Genomic DNA, 27,603 nt, shown 5'->3' with positions numbered 1-27,603 from the left:
TTTTTACTTGTTGCATTTTTTTTTATATTTTAAATTTATTTTACATTTTTTATGTACTGTCACATTTTTCAATCATACATTAAAATGTTTCTTCCAAGCCATTTATTTATTTCTATGTTTATCGTCAATTAGATCAGTTTTCTGAAAAAGTATTTGTTCTTTTTCAGATTTCTTTTACTTTTACTTGACCAGAGCTTCAAACTAATTTTGATATTAAAAATTGTTTCATTAAAGCCATAAATTGTGGTTTAATCAATTATAAAAGATATCCATAAAACTAGGTATCATTTGCACTTAAACAGAATTCCTATCAAATCAAATTCAAGAATATTCTAAGCTTATTTAAATCAACAATTTGTTAAAATTGATTTTAAAAAGTACTTGGAATTAAAATAATCTGTCAGTTGAACCATCACTTTATAGTTTGTTTTAATCCCTTTGAAGGAAATATTGCCTTTGAACAGTCTCCTAGTCTTGAGAAAAAGTTACTTGTAAGTTAGTGTTGTATTATTTTTAAGTACACTAAGATATTTGCACTAGAAACTAGACAAAAATACTTGGAAAGATTTTATGTTTTTACAGTGTAGTTCTGTACTCCTAAAATGGCGTCTTAGGCCCATTGTAGGTAGAAGAAAAAGGAGCACATTTCCACCAAAAAAACTTAAGACATTTTGACAATAATTTTAGACATTTTCAAGAAAAAACATGGAAATTTCTGAATTTCAAAAGTCAAAAATGTTCAACTTTTGAAAGTTGTCTTGTTGGTTAGAATGATAGAGTAGGATATAAAACCCTTATTATGACTTCCCCCTTTCCCCCCTGCATCCATGAAGCCTCCTTTCCAACTCCTCTGGGATTTGAGGTCAAAGTTCAGGTATTATTTGAGCTTTTGTGATGCTAATCAGCTGCTCTCAGTTGTAAAAACAGTATCTTGTTTCCACGGTTACTCATCATAAGAACTCTCTGAAAGTAAGAGATGCACAGCATCCAGAACCAGAAGGAATAATTATCCAAACAGGTGAAAAAATTAACAAAAACAAATGAGAACTTACAAAGCTGCTATATTGTGTTGCTGTATAGAACGATGTGAAAGATTTTTTTACTACTTTTCTTTTATCAGACATGTGTAACTCGCTTGAATAGTTCTCTTTAAATCTAGGATATTTATCTTAAGGTATTAATGTGATTTTCATAGGTTATCTAACCGTATTTAAATTGTGTATGGGTAATTTCCCTCTGTCCAGGATTCATGTTCACATTATAGTCCGGTAGGGGGCGGTAAGAGCACCAGTTGGTATGCTAATCGCCAGTATTCCAAGACAAGAAGAAGAAGAACCTGCTAGCCGTTGGAGGTGAAGTTGTTGCGGATAGACATGCGGGAGTTAGCTTAACGTGAGTGTTATTGGCGGTTACACAACTTTATCCTGTAAAATTTTTATTTCTGTCACTTCGCTACGGCCATAGGCTTCCGATAGAGACTGCCGGAGTTGGGTTTTCTCGAAGCGGAGTTACGAAAATCAACAGAGGAAGGTAAGGCCGGCTAACGCGTGCTGCTGCCCGCCATTGTTTATGAGCCGGGCCTGGACTATTTCCTGGATTTAACCGTTTATTAATAATCCCGGAACTCATGTATTTAAACACTTCTGTATTGTTCAGTTGTGTTTTCATTTAAAGTTGTATAAAGTTGTTTAAACAGACCTGATTCCATGAGGTTTAAAACACGGAGATTATAGGCAGGGAAATTGAGACGTTAGCACAAATTTACGATTTACATTCCGCACCTCAGTTTCTGTTGTCAGTATTCGAGTATATAAATCTATTTAGAATGGTTTAAGAGATTGTTTTTCGAAAACCGTGGAGATTTTTTATCAAGTCTAGTTTATTATTTTTAATAATAATAATAATATACATACATACATAAATGCAGTTTGAGAGCCACCAGTCCAATAACTCTGGTCGTAGTTACGAACCGTTTAACTCAGTCCGTGTCTTTCTTTAGCATAAACTATGTTTAAAAGAAATATATGAATATATTTTTTGTTTATAAAACGGCAGGTTTAATAGGTTTTAATGCAGCCATCATGGCGTCAGACCACCTGCTGCAGCGCCAGAGACGGGGGGGCTGGTTTCAGGACTTTAGGGTTTCGATTTCTGTCACTACATGAAGAATCCACACAACACAAACGGTCGTTAGGTAAATAGTTTGCGGTTGGTTAACGGAATCCCGTTTGGGTTTCAGCTGCAGACAATATCCCGTTACCGTGGAGACGGTCTGTTTACCTCCCGCGCGCTCCTCGACGGTAGAAAAATGCTGCGGCCCAAAAAATGGAAAAAAAAGTTCAATAATGTGGTCAAAACACCCTGACACTAACTAGGACATTCTCAGATGAAAAATCCTAATTTTGTGAGGAATCTTTTACAGTTTTGATGATTATTGGGATAAATTAACAATAGTAAATACTGTAAAGATAGTAAGATATTTTCTGAAATTATAAAGTAAAAAAATTGCAACAAAAAGTCCTCTAAGGTTGAGGTATCAAATTTTAAAATGTACATAATGTCACCCCAAATTCTTGTTTAAAATGGTAAATATATGCCTTTAATCATGGAAAATTGCATATATATATATATATATATATATATATATATATATATATATGTGTGTGTGTGTGTGTTTTTTTTTGCATAATTTTACAATGTGTTAACAGTGAATATCACCTACAAAAGATTCTAGGAAATATGTAATATTTTTTGGCTGAAATGTACACTGTGGCCAATGTTTTATTTTTTTATCTAAATGCTCCCAATACTCTGTAAATGCATGGCACTTTTGAACCTTTATTTTTAGAGGCATGAGTTTCTTTATTTTTCTTCCATTTTCTTTTAAACTCCATTAAACATTCAGAACTTTGTAATTATGTAAATAAATTTCTTTACATAATTTATTTAAACTTGAGTTAATTAAAAGTCAATTTAATTTAAATAATTAGGCAAACCCTCCAATGGCTAGAATCCAAAAGTTAATGCATCAAAGAAATTAACATAAAATATGAGAGACTGTAATAAAGAATATTTCCTCATTTTTTTCATTTTGTACCATTTAAATGTTGTTTAGTCAAAAGAAGAGTAGACATATTACATCATTTACATAATAAACAACCAGAACCATCTTGTTTTCTCAGTTGGACCCAGCTGTGTTTCTGTGTCATTATGTTTTCATGTTTACTTCGTCCCAGCAGCTAAGGAGTGATGTCATACTACTCGTCGTCCCGGAGCTCGTCCCGGGCCACCGACTGTAAAGTTTATGTCGGTGACCTTGGTAACGGCGCCGCCAAAGGGGAGTTGGAGCGGGCCTTCAGTTACTACGGGCCCCTGAGGACCGTGTGGGTGGCCAGGAACCCACCCGGCTTCGCCTTCGTGGAGTTTGAGGATCCCCGAGACGCAGAGGACGCGGTCAAAGGCATGGACGGGAAGTAGGTCACGTCCTCCATTAAACAGATTCTTAAGTAGAACAGGTTAGGATTTCTGCTCCCTGAACTCACGACGGCCCTTCATTCCCAGGATCCTTTGTGGCTCTCGTGTTCGCGTGGAGATGTCCACCGGCATGTCCAGGAAGGGCCGCGGGCGCCCCAGCCGCCGCCAGTTTGACCCCAATGACCGCTGCTACCAGTGCGGGGACCGCGGCCACTACGCCTACGACTGCTACCGCTACAGCAAGAGAGGCCGGCGCAGCAGCAGGTGGGGGCGGGGCCATGCTAGCCGGTTAGCGCCTGTCAGCTCGTTAGAGCAGTGCTGACCTGGCCGTCTTTCTGTTCCAGGTCCCGGTCCAGATCCCGGTCCCGCTCACGGTCCAGGTCCCGAGGACGGCGCTATCGCTCTCAGTCCCGCAGCCGTAGCCGCAGCTACAGCCGGTAGGTCGTCGTGGAAACGGGCATGCCACCAGGAATGCTAACCAAAAAAATCTTCACAGTTTGGATCAGTTAGCAGTAAAATAATCCAATACAAACGGTACCTCTGACTGATCATCGGGTGTTCAAACTATCAAACCGCCGCTGTTCAGGCGATCGATTATCAATAATCACAAAATCAACATCACCCCTGGAAACAACCTTTGTAATTTCTTAAAGGTAAAAACAAAACAACAAAAACTGGACTGATCTCCTTGTCTGTTCTTGGAATGTGGCGATATTCATAACAAACATCAAACGGTGAAATATTTCATAAATAACTGGCTCCTGCAGTAAAATTAAATTATTGAAAAAGAGGAATTAAAAACCGTCTGGAATCAGCCGGGTCCCATCCTGTTGCTAGGAAACTGCTCTGTGAAGCTGAGTCACTCTGGTCCAACCGGTGCTAACCGTTTCTTCTGTCTGTTTACCAGAAGCCGCCGCAGATCGCCGTCATACTCCAGACGCAAAAGCAGGTGAGACGGCAGCGGCCTGAGCGCAGACACGCTGCGACCCGGCCGGCCGGTTCTGTCTGCGACCAGGAAGTTTCCGCTGCTCTAATGTAAACATTCTCTGCTTCTGCATCATCAGGTCTGGCTCCCCGGCCCGGTCCAAGTCCAGGACTCCAGTGAGAAGGTATGCAGTGAACAGGACTGGGGTCAAAGGTCAGGGTCCAGCCTGACCTCTGACCCCGCCCTGGTCCGTCAGAACGTTGTTGCTGTTCAGTCCCAGTTCTCCTCACACCGGCTGAAAATGTTTTGAGGTTTTACTGTGAATCATTTTAAGTGCTCCTCATTTTGTCTGGTTTTCAAAAAAAAATTTTTTTTATTCTATTTCCTTCTGAAAACTGATTTCCACTCTGGTTTCCAGTAAAACGTTTTCAGTGCAGCTTGTTTTAAAGTGACGTTGTGGTTTAGGTAATATGCTGGGAATGAGAGATTACGCAACACTGTTTTTTTTTTTTTTTTTTTTGTCTTTTCCTCGTGTTCACAGTAATGCCTTCATGCTGATAAAATCTTAGTTTCTTTTTGTGGAAAACGACTGCCTTCCTTCCAAACTGGTTCCAGTTTTCACATAAAGCTCATATCCGTATATGAGCTTTATTTGCTCTGGTCCACTATGGCGTGGGCTCATGGGTCAAATCTGGCCTGCCAGAAGTTTTTACTGGACCCTCTAGACCAGGGGTGTCAAAGTCAAATGGACGGAGGGCCAAATAAAAAATTTAGCTACAAGCCGAGGGCCGGACTGATCGAATGTTCATTGAGATTTTTTTAAATGACGCATTTGGTCTAGTGCAGCGGACCGGACCGAAGTGCGCGTTGTGAGGATCGAACGGGGGGGTGCGCGCGTTGTGAGGATCGGGGGGGGGGGGTGCATTTTTTTCAGACGGGGTGCCGGCTTGCTGCGGGCCGGTTCTAATATCATCCCAGGGGCCGTAGAAAATCTTCTCGCGGGCCTTGACTCTGACATATGTGCTCTAGACTCTGGAGCTTACAGTTGTGTTTTTTTATTTTTTATCATTTAACTTTTTATTAGTTTTTTCCATTTTTGCTTACATATACAATATACATGAACATTTTACAATCAACATAACATAAAACTTTGGCTTGGGAGCTGTTCCTCTATTTGACCTTAGTTCCATCTAGTTTGTCTAGTTCTTTATTTCTTGTCGCTGACTTTTGTCTTGAATGTTGTCCATTTCTTCCACTTCTCTTCCGTTTGTGTTTGCTGAAGTCTCAAACGATGTGTCAGTTTTTCCATAATGTAGATTTCTTCTATTATTCCAGTCCATTGTTCTTGACAAGGGGGATCCGCCCTTCCCCATTTCCTCGTAATAGCTTTCTTGCTAGCTATTAACAGTATCTTAATCAGATACCTGTCTTTTGCCCTTACTTACAGTTGTGTTTTTAAATATTATTTTATCAGTCAAATCAGTTGTTTAACCTCGGTGTGACCCAAAGTGAAAACGTTTGCTATGCTAACGGACAGGGTGAGGCGTTTCCAGTGGCTCTGAGTTGGAAACCCGTACTGGTTTTTCTCCAGCGCCGAACTGGTTTGGTGCAGTAAAACTGATCCGGTTCTGGGAATGTTCCCCGGATGCAGAGCATCAGGATGAGTCCGGAGTAATAAACGGGATTTCTTCATGTTTAGTTTTTGTTTTTGTCTCCCAGCCGCTCCAGGTCCCGCTCTCGGTCCGGCTCTGCCCCCAGGGGGCGCTCTGCATCTCGCTCCCGCTCTCGATCACCGTCGGCCAACCACAAGCGGGCCAGGTAAATCCTCAGTGTGTGTGTGGCAGCACAGGGCAGTGGGAGGGGTGATATGTGAGTAGAGGGCAGGTGATCAGGTCAGAGTCAGCCATCTTAGCCAGGGCGCCGACGGCCAGACGGAGGATCCGAAGACTCCACAGCTTCCTCACAGCTGGTTCAGGGAAAGTTCAGCGGAAGGAAGACCTGAGCTCTTGTGCTCTCTGTTCTGGATCGGCTCTGATCGGGAACAGGGAGCACAGGAAGACGACGAGCCACCACGACGCCGGTTCTCCTGGAGCCGCTTTTAGCTAACGCAGCCAGACATTAGCAGAAGCTAGCAGACAGAAGGTACTTAGCTGAGTTTGGCTAGCCGAGGGCAGCTTTGCTAGGTGAGATCAGCTAAATGAGCACCAGTGGTGTGAGTTGGGGTGAACATCTTTGCAGAACGTTTTGTTTATTTTTCATATTTTCTTTAAAGCGTGTGGTGGGAGCTGAGCACTGCACAGACACCGCCGCTGATCCCAGGCCCAGGGTCTGCCAGCTGGCGGTGTGCACAGCCTGCGGGAGGGTGACTTAAGCGCTGACCTGAGATCAGCCTCCGCCGGCGTCTGACGTTAGACAGCGAGACAGAGGTCGACCTACCGACCGACCCCTCGCCCCTAGAGCCAGCCGGCCAGCCTTCAGAGCCGGGCTTTAAAAACCCGTTCCCCACCTACCAGAACCCCCCTACCTACCAGAGTTCTTCGCCTCGGTCTTAGCTTCTGAGCGTGAGACACAGAGCTGACGAGAGATCAGACTTCAAGAGCGTCTCCGAGTTGTAGTCGTCCGTCCTTCAGTCCTTTGATCCTTCGCTTCTCTGTACTTGTTGTTTCTGCCGCTGTCTCCAAAGGTAACCAACCCCCCACCCCCTGACTAAGCTCATGTTGATGGTGACAGAACATGTTGAGCCGTTAAAAAGCGAGCATGTGTGGCTGGATGTGGGAGTGAGTGAGTGGACGTGTGAATGTGTGTCAGGCTGACAGGCAGGAAGGAGGGCGTTAGCCGCCCGCCGCCACAGCTTCTCATTCTGACATGAAATCTGTTAGCGCAGCTTAAAGGCGCCGCACGGTCGACCCAACTGCCCAGATCAGCTCTGATGCTGCGTTTACATTATCAACGTGTCGATGTTCTGACAATGTCAGAAAAAAATAAAACGATTTCACAGTAAAGCTGCAGGATGTAACTTTTATCAAATGTTTTTTACATATTTGTTTAAACTCTCACCAGGTTGTGACAGTTTAATATGACACAGATAATCTGTGAAAACATCGACCTCCTTCCTGAGCTAACAGTGCTGCCTGAAGAAATGCACCAAAAACCAAACAAATCTGAGCAGGGGGCGGGGCTTAGCGCTGTCGGTCAACTTATGTCGTCGCTCCTAAATTTGCCAATGGCAAAGAAAACAACAGGGAAACCATTTATCCGCCGTCTTTAATGACTGTGCTGTGAAAGCTTCAGCATATTCTGGATATGCTAGCTGCAGTGCAGCAGAGAGCAAGGGAGCTTTGGATGATTGACAGCGCTAAGACCCGCCTCCTGGCTTTGACTGGTTGTTTCTAGTTGGTACTGGGAGGAGGCTGAGATTTTCTTCTTCTCTTTTTTTTTCCAGATTATTTGACAAACCAAACTGTCATGACATGGTGGCTGTCTTTTATTTTTAGAATAAATGTTTCGCCGTCATTAGGCCAGTCACAATAACAAACATTTCTGGGTGATCAATTTTTCCAGAAGTTATTGTGATAAACAATCATATTGTTGCTTTTAGACCATTTTAAAGTGATAAAATTGTAATTCCCAGGTCATAAATGTAAGTAATAATTTGTTCTTAATAACTCACCTGGTTTAAAAATAAATAAGACATTGACAAAGATCAATAAACTTTAAATTCTAAAGAACATTCGACACTGGAATCGGAAGACATTTTAAATATCTAAAAGTTTTAGTAAAGAAGGTTGTCCTTCAGAATAAAGGCTTGTTGAGACCAAAACACCAAACGGAAAACTTTTACCGTCTAGTTTTTGGTAGAAAGAGAAAAACAACAAATCATTCAAAAGGAATGAAATTAAATTAAATTATCAAGCTCTTTTTAATTTGTAATGCGATTATTTGATTTATTGATTATTGTGACAGGCTTACTTGTTAATTGTAAATCACATGAAAACCCTGAAGCGGCGGTGAAGCGGCGTAAACCCGCCTGGACAGTTGGCTCGGCCGCGCCGGCCCTTTAAACTGACTTTAGTCCTGGTAGTTTTTGCAGTACAGAGAAGCTGTATGTGTGTCTCCCCATCTGCTGCTGCCGCAGGCTGACCCCGGTCCGTTTCTGTTTCAGTCGCTCCCGCTCAGCGAGTCCGGCCCGGAGCCCCACGCCTGCAGACGACTGAGCGACCAAGATTCACAGCCAGCAGCAGCTGTTTTCCTTTGGTTCTGGTATCGGTCCGTGTCGTGTCTCTCATTATTTCCAGATCTATTTTTGTTTTTTTTACCGCCAGGACTGCCGTCTCCACAGCTCCACATGGCCCAGGTTCTATAAATAGGAGTAGTTTTAACTGTTGCTGCTGTGTAAGCGATCTGAAGGTTGAAAGCGTAGCAGAGACGGGATGCGACACCTCGTTTGACGTTTAGCTGTAAAACTCAGATCTTCCAGCAGAAAATGGCAGAAATGGGCTGAGCAGATGAAATGAGCTGAAGTATTAAAACATCCTGAGTTTTTCTGTTGGTTTTCTCTTCACAGGGACACTTGTTGCTCTGCATGCCTTTAGATTTAAAGTCACGTTGTTTTCCTGCTTTCCCTTCATGAAGCTACCTGAATAATGTGATTCCCTCTGAGTTTGATACATTGATACATTGCTCTGACCCGATTTTAAAACACAATCCAGGCTCATGTTGGGGCAGCTGTTTGCTTTTCTTTCTGTTCTCGGCTTTAGAAGTGAAAGTGTGGCAGTTTTATTTTGGAATAAACCTCTTCAATACATCCTGCTGCTGCTCCGGTGTGTTTCTGTTGATATTCTGTCAGATTCAGACATTAATTTATTATTTTAAATTTTTAAATATGTATTTAATAAGTTCTGTAGATGGGACAAAATTGCAAATGTCTGCCAAAAATACTCAAATTTTCAGATTAAAATGTTATACAAAAAAAACGTGGAAAATTGAGTTTCAAAACGTTGAAATTACTCGGCTCATGAGAAACAGCGGCGCTGCTCAGTTTATCAGTTAAAGATCTTCCTCTAAGTTGTTTTTCCAGTTAAAACCTTCAGAGTTTTATCTGAACCAGTAAATTGCTTGAGGTCTTACTGCGCAGATTATTAAAGTTTAACCATGTGGGGTTCCTCAAGGCTCCATTCTGGGGGACTTTTTTATTAAAGACTGTTACTGTATGATCTTCACACAGTAAGAGAGCAGAAAACTTTTTATTTGTGTCACTAGATGACATTGATTTTATGCACACATTTTATGTTGAATTATTTGACTTAAGTTTCTCCAGTTTAATGCAGGAAAGACAAAAGTCATGGTGTGCGATTCAGGAAATGTTTTTTAACGTTGGAGATGAAAGTAAAACCCTCAGTTTACTAGAAACATTGTTGTGGTTATGGATGCAGACAGGAATTTAAGCAGCCTTGACTCGTTGCCCAAACAGGATTTTCAGTCCATCAGGACAGAAAAACCATTGGATGGTTGTATTTACAGTAAGTTGTATTATGTTTTTATTGTTCTTGGTAAAGGTAAAAGGTAATTTTATTTATATAGTACATTTTCAGCAACGTGGCAATAAAAAGTGGTAAAGATCAAATTAATCAATCAGCTGCAAGTCATCTGAAATGGGTTGTGTTATCAAAACCAGAAAAAGCAATCTGACCAGACCAGACGAAATATCTGGTTTTCTGTTTGTATTTTTTAAAAATCTCTTATTAATTTACATAGAGTTGAAACTGAATGCATCTTAAAGTAGCTTATTAGTTGCATTTACTTGGAGGTTACAAAATATATTTCTAGAAGTTTTACTGCATCACACTTTTTACTCTCACTGCTCTTACAAGAGTAAATGTTTTGGACACTTTGAAGAAGAAGCTCAATTACTATATTCTGCTCTGAGGTATGTATTCATTATTAGGAGGTTTTGGAAAAGTGAATCTGTTATTTTATAACTGTTTATAACTTTTAAAAACTAAACTGAATTTTTCAGTTTAGTTTTTAAAATACAGGAGTTTGCTCCTAACTTCGTATGTTTTTCTTTCTGATAACATTGTTTTACTTTTACTAGAGTAAAAATATGTTGTAATAATGCTACTTGAATAAAAATATTTTTTCTGTTCGACCCACTACTGGGAATACCTCCTGCTGTAAATAAAACCGTTTACAATCAGAATCAGCCATGTTTATGCGCATAAACAAGGGATTGACATCGCTTTTCACTTGCTCAAAACGTACAAACATTAAATTTAAACATAAATTAAAATCAACATATTTTCTTCCATGAGACTTGAATATGGAAAGAGTTGGAAGTGACATGCTTCAATGACAATGTTTGTTCAAGCGTTGGGGCCAACCAACTAAAAGCTGTGACATCTCTTCTCCTATTGGCTTAAATTAAAATAGACAGCCGATTGAGCCTATCATGTTTCGTTTCGTCATTATAATGGGCGTGGCGACGCATGCCTCGTTTTTCATGAGTTTTCCGTCCATTTCAGTCGAACATTCTTTTTAACCGGGACAACATGGCTACTGCAGCGAGCCGTTACTACAGCGAAGACGGCAGGGCAACAAAACGGCAGAAAACCGACGGAATGGCCACAGTGAGTCCGCTGCGACACTTCTTTTTACGTCCAGAATTTTCGGACCAAACTTTGTTAGAGGGCTTTTTTCCGGTGCACTTTTAATTCATTCATCTTCGCGTTTGAAAGCGGTCACGATGCGGTTTCAGGTCGTTGAAGCACCGCGACGGGAAACCGTTGATTCTCCGAACTCACCGTTTTTAAAATGTCTAGCTTAGCTTTGCGTTTTCAAAATGGTGGGTTATAAAATACAGCATAGCACCATATGTTTATTTGCGTGTTCGTGCGGTTCGCTTTGAGCGGGACCCAAAGAGGGCGGTTTCCCCACCGGGCCTTATCAGAGCCCGGCTTTGTTCCAGTACTGGGGGTCGTTAGCATGGTTCTGTTTGGCTAATTGGGCCCAACGCTGTTTAATGCAACAGTTTCCCCAACTGTAACCCAGATTGCACTGCAAATAGAGATGCATTCTGGATAAATACTGGATACAAATCAACTGAAACGGCAGCAGTTGGTTCTCGTTGCCCCAGCGGCCACTAAAACGGAACCCGAGCACCTCGGTTCCGCTAAACCGGAGGGTTGCAGCAAGCGGCTCCGGCTCTTACAAACGTTTTATTTTTTCCACTAAAAAAAATTACCTTTTGCGCAACTTTTTATAATTTAATAGAAAAAAAGCAATTCTAAAGATAAATGAAATGTAAGTCATTATTTAAGGTCCTTCACTTGTTTAGTAGATGCTAATGGCTATAGGCAGAAATAATCTCCTGTAGCAGTCCGTGTGGCAGCGGTTATGTTGTAAAGCAGTTTCATGAAGAGAATAATACATTTTATTTGTAAGAGATCTCAAATATCAACGAAGGTCTAGGGGAAAAAACAAGAAATTACAATGAACAAAAATAATTAGAAAATTTGAATAAATAGGAGATTAAAAGAAATATCTTAGTGAACAAAAAAATGAATGTCTTAAGATTCTCAGGGTTTTCCACAACGTCGCGCTCCGTTATCCTCCCTTAGGCAACAAGTCGGACCAGTAGACCAAACCGGTTGTGTGAGTTGCTGTTTTTCCTTCCTGCAGGGATATGAAGACCCACACAAGACCCTTCCTTCGGTGGTGGTTCACGTCCGGGGGCTGATGGACGGGGTCACGGAGGCCGACCTCGTAGAGGCGCTGCAGGAGTTCGGAGCCATTAGGTACAGAAGTTTAAATCAAGGCAGTCAGGACTATGTGTGAGGCGTTATGTTTCACCTCCTAACATATCAAAACATTATTCTGATGGTTCAGTCCAACACGATGTCCACACCGCCATATCTAGAACAGAAAAGCTGTTCTAGATAAAACCAAGTCCAGGTTGTGACTCAGCAGCTTGTCATGATGCCTTTCCTGCCTTTCCATCACTTTAATGTTGACAGATTCTGCAGGCAGACAGCTGCCCTCTGTCTGGTTTGTTTGACCTCACGGCGCATGGTTGACTCAGTAGGTGTGTCTCTGCTGCAGCTAGCCAATCAGGATGCATGCTGGGAGAATGCTAAACATTTCTCCCTGGTTGGACGTCACCGGGATCCAAGGTTACCTCCACAGATCCATATCCGACCTCTTCCACTGCAGTCTGAACGACCCGATTAAGATCTGTAATTTAAAAAAAGCGGTCATGTAGCATTTTATTAGACTTGTATAGTCGTAATTCTTCACCAGAAGATCCCAGACGCAAATTTTGGACGTAAACAAAGCCTGTCGTAATAAACGATTAATCAGTTGATCACATGATAAACTAAAATGAGCTTGATGGTTTTCATTGGGTTTTTTTTTTTTTTTTTGAAGGACAATTTTGTTGAGATTTCCAAATCCATTTGATTTAGTTTTGGGTGGGGGGTATTTCTGTTTTTATCTCATTTTGGATATTTAAAATATCTTCCAGATAAGAGTTTTTTTTACAATGACACATTTTTCTGGACTATAAATTCTCCCAGAAGTTATTTGTTATGTATGATATTGTTGATTTGAGACCATTTTCATGCAATGTAATGTTAATAATGCAAGAACACATTCTCAAAGATCAATAAACTTTAAATTCTAATTAATATTTAACCCTGGAACTGAAATACACTTTAAAGATCCAAAATAAATAAACAAAACAACAAATAAAATGAATTCTGGAGTCTGCAAACAGAATTATCTTTCAAAAATGAGTAGTTCAGACAAAACACCAGACTGAGAACTTTTATCCTCCAGTTTTTGGTAGAAGGAAAAAAAAAGAAACAATAAATCCCATAAATTAATGAGTTTGTTTTAATTTATTATGTGAGTAATTAAGTTATTGCTTCTTGCCTTAGGCGCAGTTTTTTAAAATTTTATTTACAAAAGTTTGTTTATAAGAGGGTGAACTTGAATTATTTCTATTTTATTTCAAAATGATCTCAAAACAATATTATTGTTTGTTGCAATAATTTCTGGGACAATTCATCGTCCAGCTAATCGATTGACGGGTCTGGTGTCTGACGATGTAAGAAGCTCAGATTATCCCAAAGTTTCGTTTTGTGGAACAAAATCTGAAATTACTAAAGTTTTTGTGCTTCATTCAGTTCAAACATCTGATTCATATTCCAGATGCTTTTCCTCTTTATTTCACATATTCTAACCGCATTTAAGTGAACTGCGCCAAGTTAGTGGAAAAAACTTGGCCAAACTTTGAATGTACTTTTTAAACACAGCGGTGCGTTTTCTCAGGAGAGGAGAAAGGGGGCGGGGCTACAGATAACCAGGAAGTGTCTTATCTTCACATCAGTGTCTTGACACAGGGCTGGAAGGTATCATGATTATTTAATTTGGCACTGGTTCATGCAGCGAGTTTCACCTGGTAGATGTTACTGTAACATCTTAAAGATCCTTTAAAACCTGATTTATTACGTTAAACGAGCGTCGCCAGGTAAACTACCGGCCTGCAGAGACGACGTTGTCACTGCAGCTGAGCGGCTGAAGCATCCAGTCTGGTCCTGATTGGAGTTTAATCTCGTCTTCAATCAGTCGTCAACTGGAGTTCACAGACTTTAAAATAAGATTTTTGTTTTCTGAAACAGCAGAAAAAAAAGCCCAAACTGTACAAATAATCTGTACAATTTACATTCAACCCCATGGCTGTAAATCTGTTTGACAGATTTAGCTTCACTTGGTTCAGATTCATTAAATACATTTAATTATTCACCTTTTTAGGCACTGAATAGTTTTTAAAATGTGCTTGAGTGGTAAAATAAAAAATCTGCAGAATTTGCCCGTTATTTTTATCCGATTAATTGAGTAATCGACAGAATGAATAATTAGTTGCAGCCCTTTAGAGTTATTACACTTTTTATTTCAGTAGAAATGCACCTGATGCCTGCTTTTGTTTTTGTTTTTTAAATATCCAAAATAAATGAACAAAACCGATAAATTATAAAGTTTCTGTAAACAAAATTCTTCTACAAATAAAGTTTAATTGAGACCAAAACACCAGACTGAAGAGTTTATCACCCAGTTTTTGGTAGAGATGATAAATCATGTAAATTATTGAGCTTGTTTTAATTCATCTTTCTTTTAATTGATTTATTGCTGCTGGCTGCTGCTCAGAGATGTGACATGCAGTTGTCTTCTGGCCCGGTGTGGCTGCAGATGAAAGGATTCTAGATCAGATTAGCCTCAGCTCTCATTGTGCACTGAGCCTTAAAGAAGTCCTGATCTACAATCGGAGCAGATGCTGCAGCTGTAAAGATGCTGTGATTACAGCCAGGCGTGTCAAACTGGTTGATTCATTCAAACTGTAGACAGAGAAATCTCCACGGTTTGTTACGAAGCAGGAAACGCCGTGTGTTTACGTTCCAGCTATGTGGTCGTGATGCCAAACAAGCGGCAGGCTCTGGTGGAGTACGAGGACATGAACGGCTCGTCGACCGCCGTCACGTACGCCGCCGACAACCAGGTCTACATCGCCGGACACCCGGCCTTCATCAACTACTCCACCAGCAAGAAGATCTCCAGGCCGGGAGACTCGGACGACTCCCGGAGCGTCAACAACGTTCTGCTCTTCACCATCATGAACCCCATCTACCCCATCACCACGGTAACGGACACGCCTCCTCCTCACAGGGGTGGATTAGCTTCTGGTTGGTTTTCAGCCTAAATGGCATAAAAACAACAGGAGAAGCTAAAAGAGTTGGAATAAAAACCAGCAGGTGTCGCCTTGGAAACGGTTTATACCTGGAATTTTAATCTGAAATTTATTCAAGTTATAAAAACAGTGGTAGGACTTGAGTCAAATTTATAATTGCAGTGTCTGTGTGTCGCCTTTTGATCAAATATCATGGCAGGTATTTGTGTTAAATGTCTACTGATGGGAACCTGCTGGTTGTTTTGAAGAAGCACCATTTTATTGTTTTTCAGGCTTTAAAATAAAAGCAAAACAAGTTTAGCAGAATATTGATATTTCTGAAAAACTGCTTAACTTGATAAGACAAAAATACTGCTGGTTAATTTTAGTGACATTCTGTTGTGGAAAAACTCCCAGAAGCCCCGGGTTTGTTTTCATCTGTTTTAAAAGATTAGTTTGCTCTTTTTGTTGGAATTACAAAAATAAATTAGCTTAATGGAAACACACTAACTCTGAAGAAACATGTTTTATTTGATTGGATTTTTTTAATTACCGTGGATGAAGTGGCTTTTCGACTGCATTTCTACGGGTTTCTTCCCGTCAGTTTGTTTTTTCTCTGCTGTCGCTCAACCAGGAGGAAGAAAAAACTTAAAGTCATTGATACAATCTGATATCTGATCCTCAGATATAAAAACTTAAAGCGATTCAATAATAAGCTGAACTTGAGCTGCTTAACGAGGACCAGTCAGGACGAATGAGGCGACATTTAGTGAATTACAGCTGTAGAAACGGAAATAATTGAGTGTTTAATCTATGAAAGGCTCATCGGAGTTTTTGTTTGTTTATCAGAGCGAGGATAAGTGGTCATGACAGTAAAACCCGTCTAGAACAATCAGGAAGCCAGCATTCCCAGGAACAATCAGATTAACTGAAAACAGTCCCCACCTTTTCCTTTGAGGCTGCTGCGTCAGAGTTTCAGAGACGGCCATCTTTACGGGTTTCTGTTTGCTCTCCCCTGCAGGACGTCCTCTACACCATCTGCAACAACTGTGGACCCGTCCAGAGAATCGTTATCTTCCGGAAGAACGGCGTCCAGGCCATGGTGGAATATCCTTTCTGTTGGACAGCCTGGCTGTGATCTCAGCAGGGTTTACCTGGTTAACATGAAGGGGCTGGGGGGCAGAGTGACAGGAGAGCACATAGATTGAGACACGATAACCCAAAGCACAGCCTGAGCCAGTTCAGTCATTAAAACCGTCATCAGATGGATGATGGAGGGAAGGAAAAGCTCAGGGTCAGGAGAGCTGAAGCGCCGTCGCCTCCTTAACTGTCGCCACGTTCGACTCGGTGCAGAGCGCCCAGCGGGCCAAGGCGTCGCTCAACGGAGCCGACATCTACTCCGGCTGCTGCACCCTGAAGATCGAATACGCAAAGGTACGACGGGACTCCGTTCATCTGAATGATGCTTAGATCAGGCAGCGATCCCATTAAATGTACCACAGTCCAATATGAACCCAGTGTCAGTCAACACTAACCTGCAGCTGCATCAAAATCATTTCATTTTACTTTCAGGACACCCTAATTTAAGACATCGCTTAAAACAAGGAGGGGTAGAGGATTTCCATTCCTGCAGAATAACCCGTTTTGCAACCACTAAGCCAAACAGTAGAGCCTGGGAAGAGTAAGAGAGGATTTAGAGAGAGACCCAAAATTATCAAATGTTTATCTGGAGATGGAAGTTTGCCATAAACGTTACTATAAAATGTAAATATCCTGCACCAGAAGTCCATCAGTTTAGGGCAGGAGCAAAACAGAAGACCCAAAGTCCCATCATCTGATTTCTATTTGTCTCATGTTGGTGAGACGCAGGAAACGGATCATTAAGTTTGGTTTTAGAAAAGTGCAGACGATGGAAACTTTGAATGAGTTGCAATCTAGAATTAATGCAACAGGTTTTGATTCTTGACAGACTCGGATCCCACAGCTCATCTGAAGTCTCACCTAGTGAATCAGAGGCCCAGGCCTCCTTCATATGATCAGTAGACAGGAATGAACTGAGAGATTAACAAACTGAGAAACTAGGATTTCTATAAGCTCATGGAAACTGTGCTGCACCGGTTTGGTTTCACAGTGGGGGAAATGCTGTCTGACAAAACTACGAACTTACAACTACGTGAAAAAGTGTCTAGAAGGAAAACCAAACTTTGATTGGAGTTGCGTGAAGGAAGCAAAGTGATTATTGATGAATAAATCCTTAATAACAGCTAAAAAATGTATTTGTTTTTAAGTTTTTCTCTTCTTCCTCCACATTAGAAATCTCTGTTTTACCATTAAAGTGACGTTAAAGTGAAGTTCTGTGTCGCTCCGTTTCCCCAGCCGACCCGCCTCAACGTGTTCAAGAACGACCAGGACACCTGGGACTACACCAACCCCAACCTGGGCAGCCCAGGTAAAACCTGCAGAGGGCGCCAGAGCGCCCGGCTCGCTTTGCCTCCTGATTAGAGATGATTCAGGGTCTCCTCTGGGGCAGGTCTGGTCCGGTCCGGTCCGGTCCGGTCCGGGCGAACGCTGACTGGGAGCTGGGATGTGCAGGAACACGCTGGCAGCAGAAAGATGACACCCTGCAGCTACGCTATTAGACTGGAAGGGCTTTTGCGCTCCGTTTCTGCTGGCTAGCATTCTTCATGCTGCTGGTATGTTATTGTTCCAGCTTGGCGACGCGCCGACGTTTACGACTGACTGACAGTCAGGGGCCTGCAGGTTACCTGATGCTGCCAGGCAGCTGTGATCCAGCTGGTTTCACCAGCAGGAACGCTCCTGTCTGTTCAGAAGACCAGTAAACACACGACACCGTGTCGGGATCAGAGTCACCTTTAACCTTTTCATACTAAAGCTCAAAGAAATAGAAATGTTCCTACATGAGTCCTGATCAAAAACTTAATTTCAAAATGAGAATTGATGAAAATTATCACCGTTTTAAGATTTAAGTTCTTTGATTTTTGTATGATGCAGATCGAGGAACAAACTGAGACATTCATGTAACCAAAGTTACTTATTTTACATAACAATAAATGCAAATAATTAAATTCCTTCATTAAAATATGAGCATCATATGGTCTAGAATGCAGTAGCAGGATTTCTTTAGTGATTTGTCATATTTAGCAAATAGTTGCTGTTTTTCTTACATTTAACAGCTAAAAACAGAAAACAGTTTTTATGATCAGAAGTTGATTTGTGAAAGAAACGTAAAACAGTTTTTTCATCCTGGAAATGTTAAACAATAATTGTGGTGTGACTGTCAGAGCCAGGAGTTTTGATAATTTGTTTAAAAATGTTTTATTTGTTTCCCATTCTTTAAGTTTTTATCTTGTGAACCTTCAGGTGGGTTTGGGGCTGAAAGTTTCAGCCTGGGTTCGACCCGAAACTCTGTGTGAACAAGTCAGACCAGCAAGTTTTTATTTCTCAAACCTCCTGTAGAGGAATCCATGTTTCTAATACAGATCTGATCTGATTGGCTGAGTAACGGGCGACGTCAAACGAGAACCGTTTCTGGTTCAGTGGATGTTTTCCTAAGTTTCCTGCTCTGTCAAGAACCTGCTGAGCAGGTGAGAACAGCGAGGCGTTTGTTCGCCGGGCGTTTGTTCGCCGGGCGTTTGCTCGCCAGGCGTTTGTTCGCCGGGCGTTTGTTCGCCGGGCGTTTGCTCGCCAGGCGTTTGCTCGCCGGGCGTTTGCTCGCCAGGCGTTTGCTCGCCAGGCGTTTGTTCGCCAGGCGTCTGCTCGCCAGGCGTTTGCTCGCTCGCCTCATTGGCCATCCGTTGTTTGATCCAGGAGTGTTTCTTGTCTTTCTGCTGCCAGCCGAGTTCCTGCTGCTGCACATCAGGTGAGCGGTGAGCGGCTCCACGTTGTTTCTGTTTTACTGAGGCTGCTGTGGACGATCATTTGTTCTCACAGTTCTAAACACACAGAAGCACAAACGGAACAACTCAGACATCTACAACAGTCACCAGTAAAGTAAACATGTGGTTTCCAGTTTGATTGAAGGGCTGGAAATCATTTCACAATATGAGCATTTTATACAAGAGGTGCACCGATTAATCGACCCTGATTTCCTAAATGTTTGGAAATCGGTCGATACTTTACTGTGAAACCGACTTTAAGTCTGAAAATAAACCACCGACATGGACAGAGGATTTCTGTCCATGTTTACATGTGGGTCTGTCTCAATAACTAAAACATAATTCATTGTTCTAAAGTTATATAACGGGATAATAATGCAAGAACAGATTAACAATAAACTTTAAATTGTAATGAACATTTAACACTGGATATTTTAAATATATAAACAAAACAAATAAAATTTGAGTCTCTGTAAACAAAGCAAGACTTTTATCATTCAACATGTTGGAGACGATAACTCATGGAAATGAAAATTCTTGAATTATTGTAATTTATCATGTGATTAATTGATTTATTGGTTATTGTGACAGACCTAACATTTAGCAACAATTCAAACAAAAATATTGGTATCGGCTAAAATCGGAATCGGCGGGTCAGGCTTTTTAAAGATCAGTCCAAACTGCAATCGGTGCACACCTGTTCAATATCAGTCAATATTGATTATTATTGATTAGGGTGTTTTTGTTGTTTGTTTTTTTTTGGATATCTTTAAGTACTTCCAAATTGGTGACGTAACCTTTTCTACTTTATCCAGTTTCCTCTGGAGATTTTATTCCCATCTTTGGAAACTTGGGTCGTAGAAAACTTTTCAATTGAAGTGAAAATCTGGTTAAAAGTTAATGTTCTGCTGCAAGATGGGAGTTTTTCTTTAAACTCGTATAATTATGGGTTGTGTTTGATCTCACATCAATCAAACATTAAGTTGGATGATGAGTAGCGATTCGTCTTCTTGGGGGATTTATGACTGATTCATACAAACGCCTGGAGTCGAGTTTTTCTGACATAAGACTGATTCTGGTCTTTTCCGCTGTCACGTGACCGCAAATTTCTGGAGGTCACCTCTTGTTTTTAAAAAACAAAGACAAATGGAAACGGAGGCTGTTTGTTTCTTAAAAAGCCAAACCCGGCTTGAGGAGGTTTAAAAAGCGAGAGCAGAGGCATGGACCAGCATCAGTACCTGTAGTCTGATCTGCAGAGAACACGCATCGTCAAAGCACAGCCGCGCTCACACAGAGGGACAGAGGAGACACCCACCCACCCAACACGACGAAGTAGGACTCATTGAGCCACGGAGACGCGTTTGGGGCTCTGAGCTACACTCGGTCCCCCCCCTCCTGCCACATCTACAGCGCCTCACTGAACGGAGAGTCAAGACGACCCACAGACGATGCACACTGATACAGAACCCACCCACCTCCAACCAACACCACTCACACCGGAGCCACTGACCACCGCCCATTCTCTCTGCTCCTTCTCTTCTTTTTCTGCTCATTCCTTGTTTAGTTTTTTTTTTTTTTTTTTAATGCCTTCCATGTAATGCAGGTTTGGCAATTTGCGGCTAAGAGGAGCCACAGCCCTCCCCTCTCTGAACTGTGCTCTGTGGCGGACGCTAAAGCAGGATTATTCCTCTAGAGGCGGAGTCCCGGCTCAGCCGTCAGTGAGCGCTGCTGCCTTTGGTAAAACCAGGAGATGATGATGATGAAGAGGAGCAGGAGGAAGAGGAGGGTTTGGATGAAATGAAGTGAATGGAGAGTGAGGGATCTGCTGCAGCTAATGCCCCCCCCCCCTCCGTGTTGGTAAACATGCAGTAAGTAATGCGAGACCCCCACCACCACCACCACCACCACCACCCTTCCAAAGCGCAACAACACACGATTTACATCCTGGGCTTTTTTCAAAGGAGCCAAAAGTATTCATACTGACTCTGAGTTAGCACAGCTGGGTTCAGGTTTCCTCATTTCCCCTCTTCCCCCTGACATTTACGCAGCTGTTGTCTCTTGTGTGAACATGTAACGGTGAATAACATGGCTTCCACTGTGACTCTCTGATTGTCGCACCTGTACAGATGGTGATGCAGATGGCAATGGGAGCGGTGCAGGTGTGTGTGAGCGTACAAACCTCTTTACTTTAACTGAGCCATTTGTGACCCAGAGTGACTGTGTGTTTGGTTTCCCCCCCTCCCTCCGTTCACCTGTTGGGCTCCGGTTCAGACCTGGCACTAACATCCACCTGGATCAAAGTTAGATTAATTTAATCTCTGTGTTTAAAGTTCAAAAAATGTTCCATCGTCTCAAATCAAACATCTGAGGAAACCATTTTGATTAAAATGTATTTAGAGATGTTTGCTATGAACTGGTTGTACTTCAGTGGAAGGATAATTCAGTGATTTTTACCTCCTCCGTTTTATCCAAACATCCATTGAAGGTTTTTTTTTTTATGCTTTACATCATGAAAACATAAACATCTGAATTTTGTCAAGTGCCTCTTTTAAAATCATCCATACACTCAGAATTTCAGTTTTTTTCCTAATAAAGTTGCGTTAAACGCAGCAGTTTGAGGTTTTCAGTCGTGTTGGACATTATTCCTTTTATTTTGGTTGAAAATCGGGGCTGGACAAGATGGCCGACAAACGTATCACAATATGAGCTTTTCATATCAGCCCATCTATAATTAATTGGTCTTTTTGTTTGGCAGAATTTCAGATATTTAAAACAAATGGGTGACATTTCCTGTTTTATCCAGGTTTTACTCCATTTAGTTTTTTGTTTTTAAGCAGTTAAGTCACTCATCAGGTTGTTGCTATGCAACCAAGGTGAGTTGGTTGATTCCATCAGTTTAGTTTAGCTAGCTGAGAGGCTAAAGCCTTTCGTCTCCCAGTTTGTAATCCCTTGGTGGAAACCTTTTGGTGAAATAAAATAAGATTTAAATGAAAACCAACCAACTCTACGCCAGCTGTGGGAGGATTCACAGTGTGGGGGAAACCTGTTTAGAAAAACTACTTAAAACCAACCAGTGCTAAGCCTGGTGGGCGCTGGTAGCACAGCCTGGCGGGCTACCAGGCTGTGATGCCGCAGCAGAAACCCGGCGTTTTGTTTTGTTTTGTCTTGTTTCTAATAAAGTTGCGTTAAACGCAGCAGTTTGTTGAGGTTTCTCCAGGTTTCAGTCGTCCTCGCGGGTCATGCTGCTGCCAGGTCTGAATGCGGCCTCCGATCATCTGCATCCACCTCATCCTGCAGCGTTTCTGCTTACTCCACTCAGGTTGTCTTAATGGGCCCAGTCTGTTTGGTTCTGGACGGACAGAACCTGAAGTCAGACATGCTGCTCTTCCTGCAGTTTGTTGCATTTCACGCCTCTCCCCTCAACCCCGATCACTGAGGCAGTCTGACTGTGGGGGGTCCTGGTTAGATAATGAGCCTTGAGCAGCATGTCTGCTGACCCGGAGCTCCGTTTAGCCTGGCGCTCCTTCGGGCGGCCCGTCGGCTCATTGTGTGCTGGTCGTCCTGCCGTCTTATTAACTGGAGTCATGTTTGTGTGTCTCTCCCTCCTCCTGACTTCCCGTCCTCAGAAGACGTGAACGCGAACCCCAACAAGCGCCAGAGGCAGCCGGCTCTGCTGGGGGACCATCCTCCAGAGTACGGTGAGTCTGCTGACCTCTGACCCCTGATCTAAGTTATTGAAAAACATTCTACATCAGGTGAAATCCTTAAGGGCTGATCTATGTGGTCTAACTCTTTGCTTTGTGCTCATTTATTTTACATTATATTTAATTTCCTAATTTTCTGCAGTTTGCAGAAAAGTTAACCAATTTTTATCAGTTATTAATTTTACATCGACTGTCCTTTTCCTAACTGCTCGGACTGAACAGATTAAAGTTGTTTTTGACAAACCTGTGAAGCATCGTTGTATTTCAGTAATCTGTGCTGCTGCGTTTTCAGATTAATTTATAATTCACTACATTTTTTAAATTTAAAACGTTTTAAGTTGGTTCTTTGTTGGATCGATCGAAGCCTCAGGTTTGGTGCATCACGTTTCCCCGTTGTCCTGTAGGAGGCGGTTACCATGGCTACGAGGAGAGCTACGGGTCCCCTCCTTACGAGGGCCGTCGGATGGGCCCCCCGATGAGGGGCCGCGGCAGCCGGAGCTACGGGCCGGGTTACGGGCCTCCGCCGCCGCCGCCGGGCGAATACGGCGCCCACGCCGACTCGCCGGTCGTCATGGCTTACGGGCTGGACACGGCCAAGATGAACGCAGACCGGGTCTTCAACATCTTCTGTCTCTATGGAAACGTGGAGCGGGTCAGTGAAGGAGCGCCGCAGTTCTCTGACCCGGTCCAGTCGCCCTCTGACCCGGTTCTGTTATCCTGCCAGGTGAAGTTCATGAAGAGTAAACCCGGAGCCGCCATGGTGGAGATGGGCGACTGCTACGCTGTGGACCGGGCCATCACCCACCTCAACAACAACTTCCTGTTTGGCCAGAAGCTCAACGTGTGGTGAGTTCAGTCCTTCCTGTGACCCCGCCCCTTCTGGTCCGAGGGGGCGGGGCCTGACCGTGTGGCTCCGCCCCCTGCAGCGTCTCCAAGCAGCAGGCCATCGTCCCCGGCCAGTGCTACGAGCTGGAGGACGGCACCAGCAGCTTCAAGGACTTCCACGGCTCCCGGAACAACCGCTTCTCCTCGCCGGAGCAGGCGGCCAAGAACCGCATCCAGCACCCGAGCAACGTGCTGCACTTCTTCAACGCGCAGCCAGACGTCACGCCCGAGATCTTCGCTCAGGTCCGCCGCCGCCGCTGCAGGCAGGACGCCATCTTGAAAAACACAAACCTTCATGTTTCACCCTGATGTTTTACAGATTTGTGAAGAACTCGGAGTTAAAAGTCCAGTTAACGTCAAAATGTTCACAGGAAAAAGTAAGAACTTTAAACCGCTGTCCTTTTTTTAAAGTGTAGAAATTAAATTAAAAAGTTAAAATCAAAATAATTTTGTTTCATTAAGAATTCCCTATTTTACTTTCTGAACCGTTTGAAAGATTTGCTTTATTATTTTCTATATGAAATAATATAGAAAATATTTTGGTATCTACCGGTGCTGACCCTCAGATATCGGTACCAGAACCGATTCATTCCTGTTCTGGATCTGACCCTGCTGTTTCCTGCCAACAGGTGGCGCTGCTCCCAGCGACCGCAGCGCCTCCGGCCTGCTGGAGTGGGAGTCCATCAACGACGCCATGGAGGCGCTGGCGCTGATGAACCACTACCAGATGAAAAACCCAGGTGTGGGGGGGCAGGCGAGCAAAGGGTCATCAAAGGGTTTGTCTCGATCACTCATCTACTCTCTCCTCTCTCTCTGCTCTCTGTTGGTCCCTCCAGGCTGAAGGCTGGGCTGGAGGCCCCACTAATGCTTTTCTAAGATAGACGGCTGTTTGCAGCCAGTTAAATTTGTATAAAGTGTAAACATTGAGCTGGGGGCGTGGCCAGCAGCAGCTCACTGATCAGACTGTAAGCTGATGGCGGCTTAGAGACGCCATCAGATTAATTTAATTTCTTTTTTTAAAACTCGAAAATTTTTAGCATGCTCTCGTCAAATTTGTAAGAAAAACAAATTCTGAGATTAACCTGACTTTTGAAGTGTTTTTGTTTTTCTGGAAAATTTTAAGATATGTACAATTTTTTTTTTTCTAACAAATTTTTTATTTTTCAAACTGAATTTCCAACTTTTCTCTTGAAAATTTCTGAAATGTTCTCCTCTGGTGTATAATGTCCCTAACAGGCCGCTGTACGTCTGTGAAGCTGAAGCAGAATAAATTCCTGCCTCAGTTTTCAGTTTTTGAGAATTGGCTCTCAGCCGGTTTGGACCAACTCTGAGCTTCATCCACATCCTGCTGCCGGACCGGACCGGACCGGCCCGGTGCCACTGCTGTGTCTCAACCTGTCCCTTCCTGTTGCAGGTGGACCGTACCCCTACACATTAAAGCTGTGCTTCTCCACCGTCTCACACGCCAACTGAGAAAGACCCGGCCCTTCTGGGTCCAGAGGACGGAACCGGACCCGGCTGGCCTCCATCAACCAGGACAACTTTATCAGTCTGGAGTTCAAACCGACAGCCGAGCTTTTAAATCCAACATGTGCAGCGCAGACGAACTGCATAGTTTCAGTTTGTTTCCACATCATCTGGTTGTCACTTTGACTTTTTGTATTCCAAGATGGCCGCCTGAGGCAGGAGCCACTTTGACGCTCCGGTGGTTTGATGGCTCAAGATGGCAGCGGCCTTCTGAACTTTTTATTATTCATTTGTGTTTTTTGTTGTTTTAATTGTTGACGGTTTAGTTCTGTGTGTTCAGACCTGATATGCAGCTGGAGAAAAAAATGTTTTTGTTCTAAGAAAATAAAGAAAAACTCAACAGGCCGGCGGCCATGTTTCTGCTGGTTCTCATGCCCTGGGCCCTCCCTTCTGTTTCAGACACTTCATTAAGATGCACAGAGATCACCTCTGCACATGGTGCAGCCATCTTGGCACTCTGAAAACCGGCTTTACTACCTCCTGTGAAGAACATGGAAACACTTTATGAGGAGTTTAAAGCTGCAGTATTCAACTTTCATAAAATATAACCATGTTACCAGTTTTTCAGGGCTAGATAGAAACAATCAGCCGGAAGGCGGGTCTTAGCGTTGTCAATCACCCTACGTGGCACCTTTAAAAAAAAAAAAAAAAACCTAGGAAGAAACTTAATCTCAACATTTGAGTTTTTCTCTGAAATTTTGTCAAAAAATAAAAACTTCAGTTTCTGAGATTAATGTGGGTTTTATCTTCTAAAAAACTATTAGTTTGAAAAATAAACTTTTTGGACTACAAGATGCACTGGATTATAAGACGCAGTATCAGTGAACGGATCTATTTTCATATATAAGACGCATAAAGCGAAAAAAGATACGGTAGTCAGATAGCTCACACTTTATTCAAATCATTAATAAATCAATATTACACATAAAGTACTCACTTTTTCAATCATTCATCTATGAATCCATCAAATTCCTCGTATTCGGAGTCGGAATTTAACAGTTGGGTGAAAACGGCATCAAGCAGGTCCAGATCCATCATCATCATCCGATTCAGTCTCACTGCTGTTGCTTCGCTGTTCATTGATGATTCCGGCCACCATGAAACCAGTTGAGACTGATACCTGAGCCCAGGTGTTGAAGCACCGTACCTCTGTCTAGACCAGTGTTTCCCAATTCCAGTCCTCAGGCCCCCTGCTCTGCATGTTTTAGATGTGCCTCTATACCAGAACAGCTGATTCAAATGATTGCAGGACATTTTCTGCAGCCACCAAGTACTGCAGGAGCCTGTTAATCACCCAAAGATTCAATCCAGGTGTGTGGCAGAAGGGAAACATCTAAAACATGCAGGCAGGCAGGGGCCCTGAGGACTGGAATTGGGAAACACTGAACTAGACAGCATAAAAAACTATAAAAGGTGATAGTTCATGTGCAGACATTTCTCATTTAACATTACTATGAGGGGAGAGCGCGAACGCAGTCCCCCACTACCACAAATTGTGCAGTTGAGATTCTCCCATGTGGAGAATTCACAGAGGTCAGATCGCCGCAGTGCAATGGCAGATCCTCACCCTGGGCGATCCACCTACAGGATCATGGAGTCACCCCTGCCAGGTAAGTATGAAGTTTATTACTCTGACTGACGATTAGGAACTTCACACATCCGGTTCTGACTCACGGTGGGAAATTAAATATTTCCTGAGTCACTTTAGGATTTAACATTTTAAAAAACACATTCAGAAATTCAAGAAAATATTAAGAAATATGTAAAATAAATCCAAATAAACCAAAATATAGACGGTTTGTAGCTCCCAAAATGCATTGCGAGGATGCTGAAGCATTTTGAAGCAATTTTAGCATTTGAAATATATTCCGTTCCTCAAACTAACATAAGCAAACTAAATGTATCAAGAACTGATTACATATACAACAACCAACTTTTTTATATTAATATATCTAAATGTAAAGGAAAGCAAAACAATTCTTTGTTTTCTTTGTGTCAATTACGGCGTTCCTGGTCGCTCTGCTGCTGCCACCTGCTGGTCAGAGCGAGGAATGACATTTAACGGAATAACCCAACTGAATGAATGACAACAGATACACTTTGTTTTAACTCAATGGGCACCACAGTCACTGACACAAAATACAAAATATTTATTATTAAGTACAAAAAATACAAATGAAGATTAAACAAATGTTTCTCATTTAACATTAATATGAGGGGAGAGCGCGAACGCAGTCCCCCACTATCATAAATTGTGCAGTTGAGATTCTCCCATGTGGAGAATTCACAGAGGTCAGATCGCCGCAGTGCAATGGCAGATCCTCACCCTGGACGATCCACCTACAGGATCATGGAGTCACCCCTGCCAGGTAAGTATGAAGTTTATTACTCTGACTGACGATTAGGAACTTCACACATCCGGTTCTGACTCACGGTGGGAAATTAAATATTTCCTGAGACACCATAGGATTT

At 42.5% G+C, this 27,603-nt stretch overlaps 2 protein-coding genes and 2 non-coding genes across 19 annotated transcripts; 2 read left to right on the top strand and 2 right to left on the bottom strand.

Annotated features, from left to right (window-relative positions):
• Nucleotides 1–1,285: 1,285 nt before the first annotated feature.
• On the top strand, nt 1,286–9,203 carry srsf7a (serine and arginine rich splicing factor 7a). 10 transcript variants are annotated; one of them, XM_044120015.1, is made up of 9 exons: nt 1,292–1,352; nt 1,465–1,530; nt 3,240–3,473; nt 3,562–3,738; nt 3,819–3,911; nt 4,382–4,423; nt 4,539–4,583; nt 6,119–6,217; nt 8,562–9,203. In XM_044120015.1, exons 3-9 carry the CDS (start codon nt 3,250–3,252, stop codon nt 8,611–8,613), a joined length of 732 nt encoding a protein of 243 aa, XP_043975950.1. In that variant the 5' UTR covers nt 1,292–1,352; nt 1,465–1,530; nt 3,240–3,249; the 3' UTR covers nt 8,614–9,203. The 10 variants fall into 10 exon arrangements, with proteins under 10 accessions (XP_043975947.1, XP_043975948.1, XP_043975941.1 ...); XM_044120014.1 differs by having other exon boundaries at nt 1,329–1,392; XM_044120016.1 differs by having other exon boundaries at nt 1,332–1,392; nt 3,237–3,473.
• A 1,697-nt stretch (nt 9,204–10,900) lies between these two features.
• On the top strand, nt 10,901–25,475 carry LOC122832851 (heterogeneous nuclear ribonucleoprotein L-like). 7 transcript variants are annotated; one of them, XM_044120000.1, is made up of 14 exons: nt 10,901–11,025; nt 12,077–12,192; nt 14,855–15,092; nt 16,141–16,226; nt 16,457–16,553; nt 17,496–17,568; nt 21,142–21,174; nt 22,645–22,713; nt 23,124–23,371; nt 23,444–23,565; nt 23,646–23,847; nt 23,924–23,981; nt 24,234–24,380; nt 25,019–25,475. In XM_044120000.1, exons 1-14 carry the CDS (start codon nt 10,948–10,950, stop codon nt 25,075–25,077), a joined length of 1,626 nt encoding a protein of 541 aa, XP_043975935.1. In that variant the 5' UTR covers nt 10,901–10,947; the 3' UTR covers nt 25,078–25,475. The 7 variants fall into 7 exon arrangements, with proteins under 7 accessions (XP_043975935.1, XP_043975938.1, XP_043975934.1 ...); XM_044120003.1 differs by having other exon boundaries at nt 22,642–22,713; nt 24,234–24,344; XM_044119999.1 differs by having other exon boundaries at nt 22,642–22,713.
• A 1,111-nt stretch (nt 25,476–26,586) lies between these two features.
• LOC122833335 lies at nt 26,587–26,749 on the bottom strand. Its single transcript, XR_006370960.1, has one exon. It is a non-coding gene; the product is annotated as a U1 spliceosomal RNA (small nuclear RNA).
• Nucleotides 26,750–27,345: 596 nt separating this feature from the next.
• LOC122833337 lies at nt 27,346–27,508 on the bottom strand. The gene has a single exon (XR_006370962.1). It is a non-coding gene; the product is annotated as a U1 spliceosomal RNA (small nuclear RNA).
• Between the last annotated feature and the right edge of the window lie 95 nt (nt 27,509–27,603).

Source organism: Gambusia affinis, linkage group LG06 (genome assembly GCF_019740435.1).
Source record: "Gambusia affinis linkage group LG06, SWU_Gaff_1.0, whole genome shotgun sequence".
NCBI lineage: Eukaryota > Metazoa > Chordata > Actinopteri > Cyprinodontiformes > Poeciliidae > Gambusia > Gambusia affinis.
Note: the sequence above shows the minus strand (reverse complement) of the source record. Positions and strands in the feature narration are given on the sequence as shown.

Coding starts and splice junctions, on each gene's coding strand:
- srsf7a (XM_044120006.1), top strand. CDS start 3,250: ATGTCATACTACTCGTCGTCCCGGAGCTCGTCCCGGGCCACCGACTGT. Junction 3,912..4,381: donor CGTAGCCGCAGCTACAGCCG/GTAGGTCGTCGT, acceptor TCTGTTTACCAG/AAGCCGCCGCAGATCGCCGT. Junction 6,218..6,671: donor GCCAACCACAAGCGGGCCAG/GTAAATCCTCAG, acceptor TTTTCTTTAAAG/CGTGTGGTGGGAGCTGAGCA.
- LOC122832851 (XM_044119999.1), top strand. CDS start 10,948: ATGGCTACTGCAGCGAGCCGTTACTACAGCGAAGACGGCAGGGCAACA. Junction 12,193..14,854: donor CAGGAGTTCGGAGCCATTAG/GTACAGAAGTTT, acceptor TTTACGTTCCAG/CTATGTGGTCGTGATGCCAA. Junction 24,381..25,018: donor GAGCAAAGGGTCATCAAAGG/GTTTGTCTCGAT, acceptor TTCCTGTTGCAG/GTGGACCGTACCCCTACACA.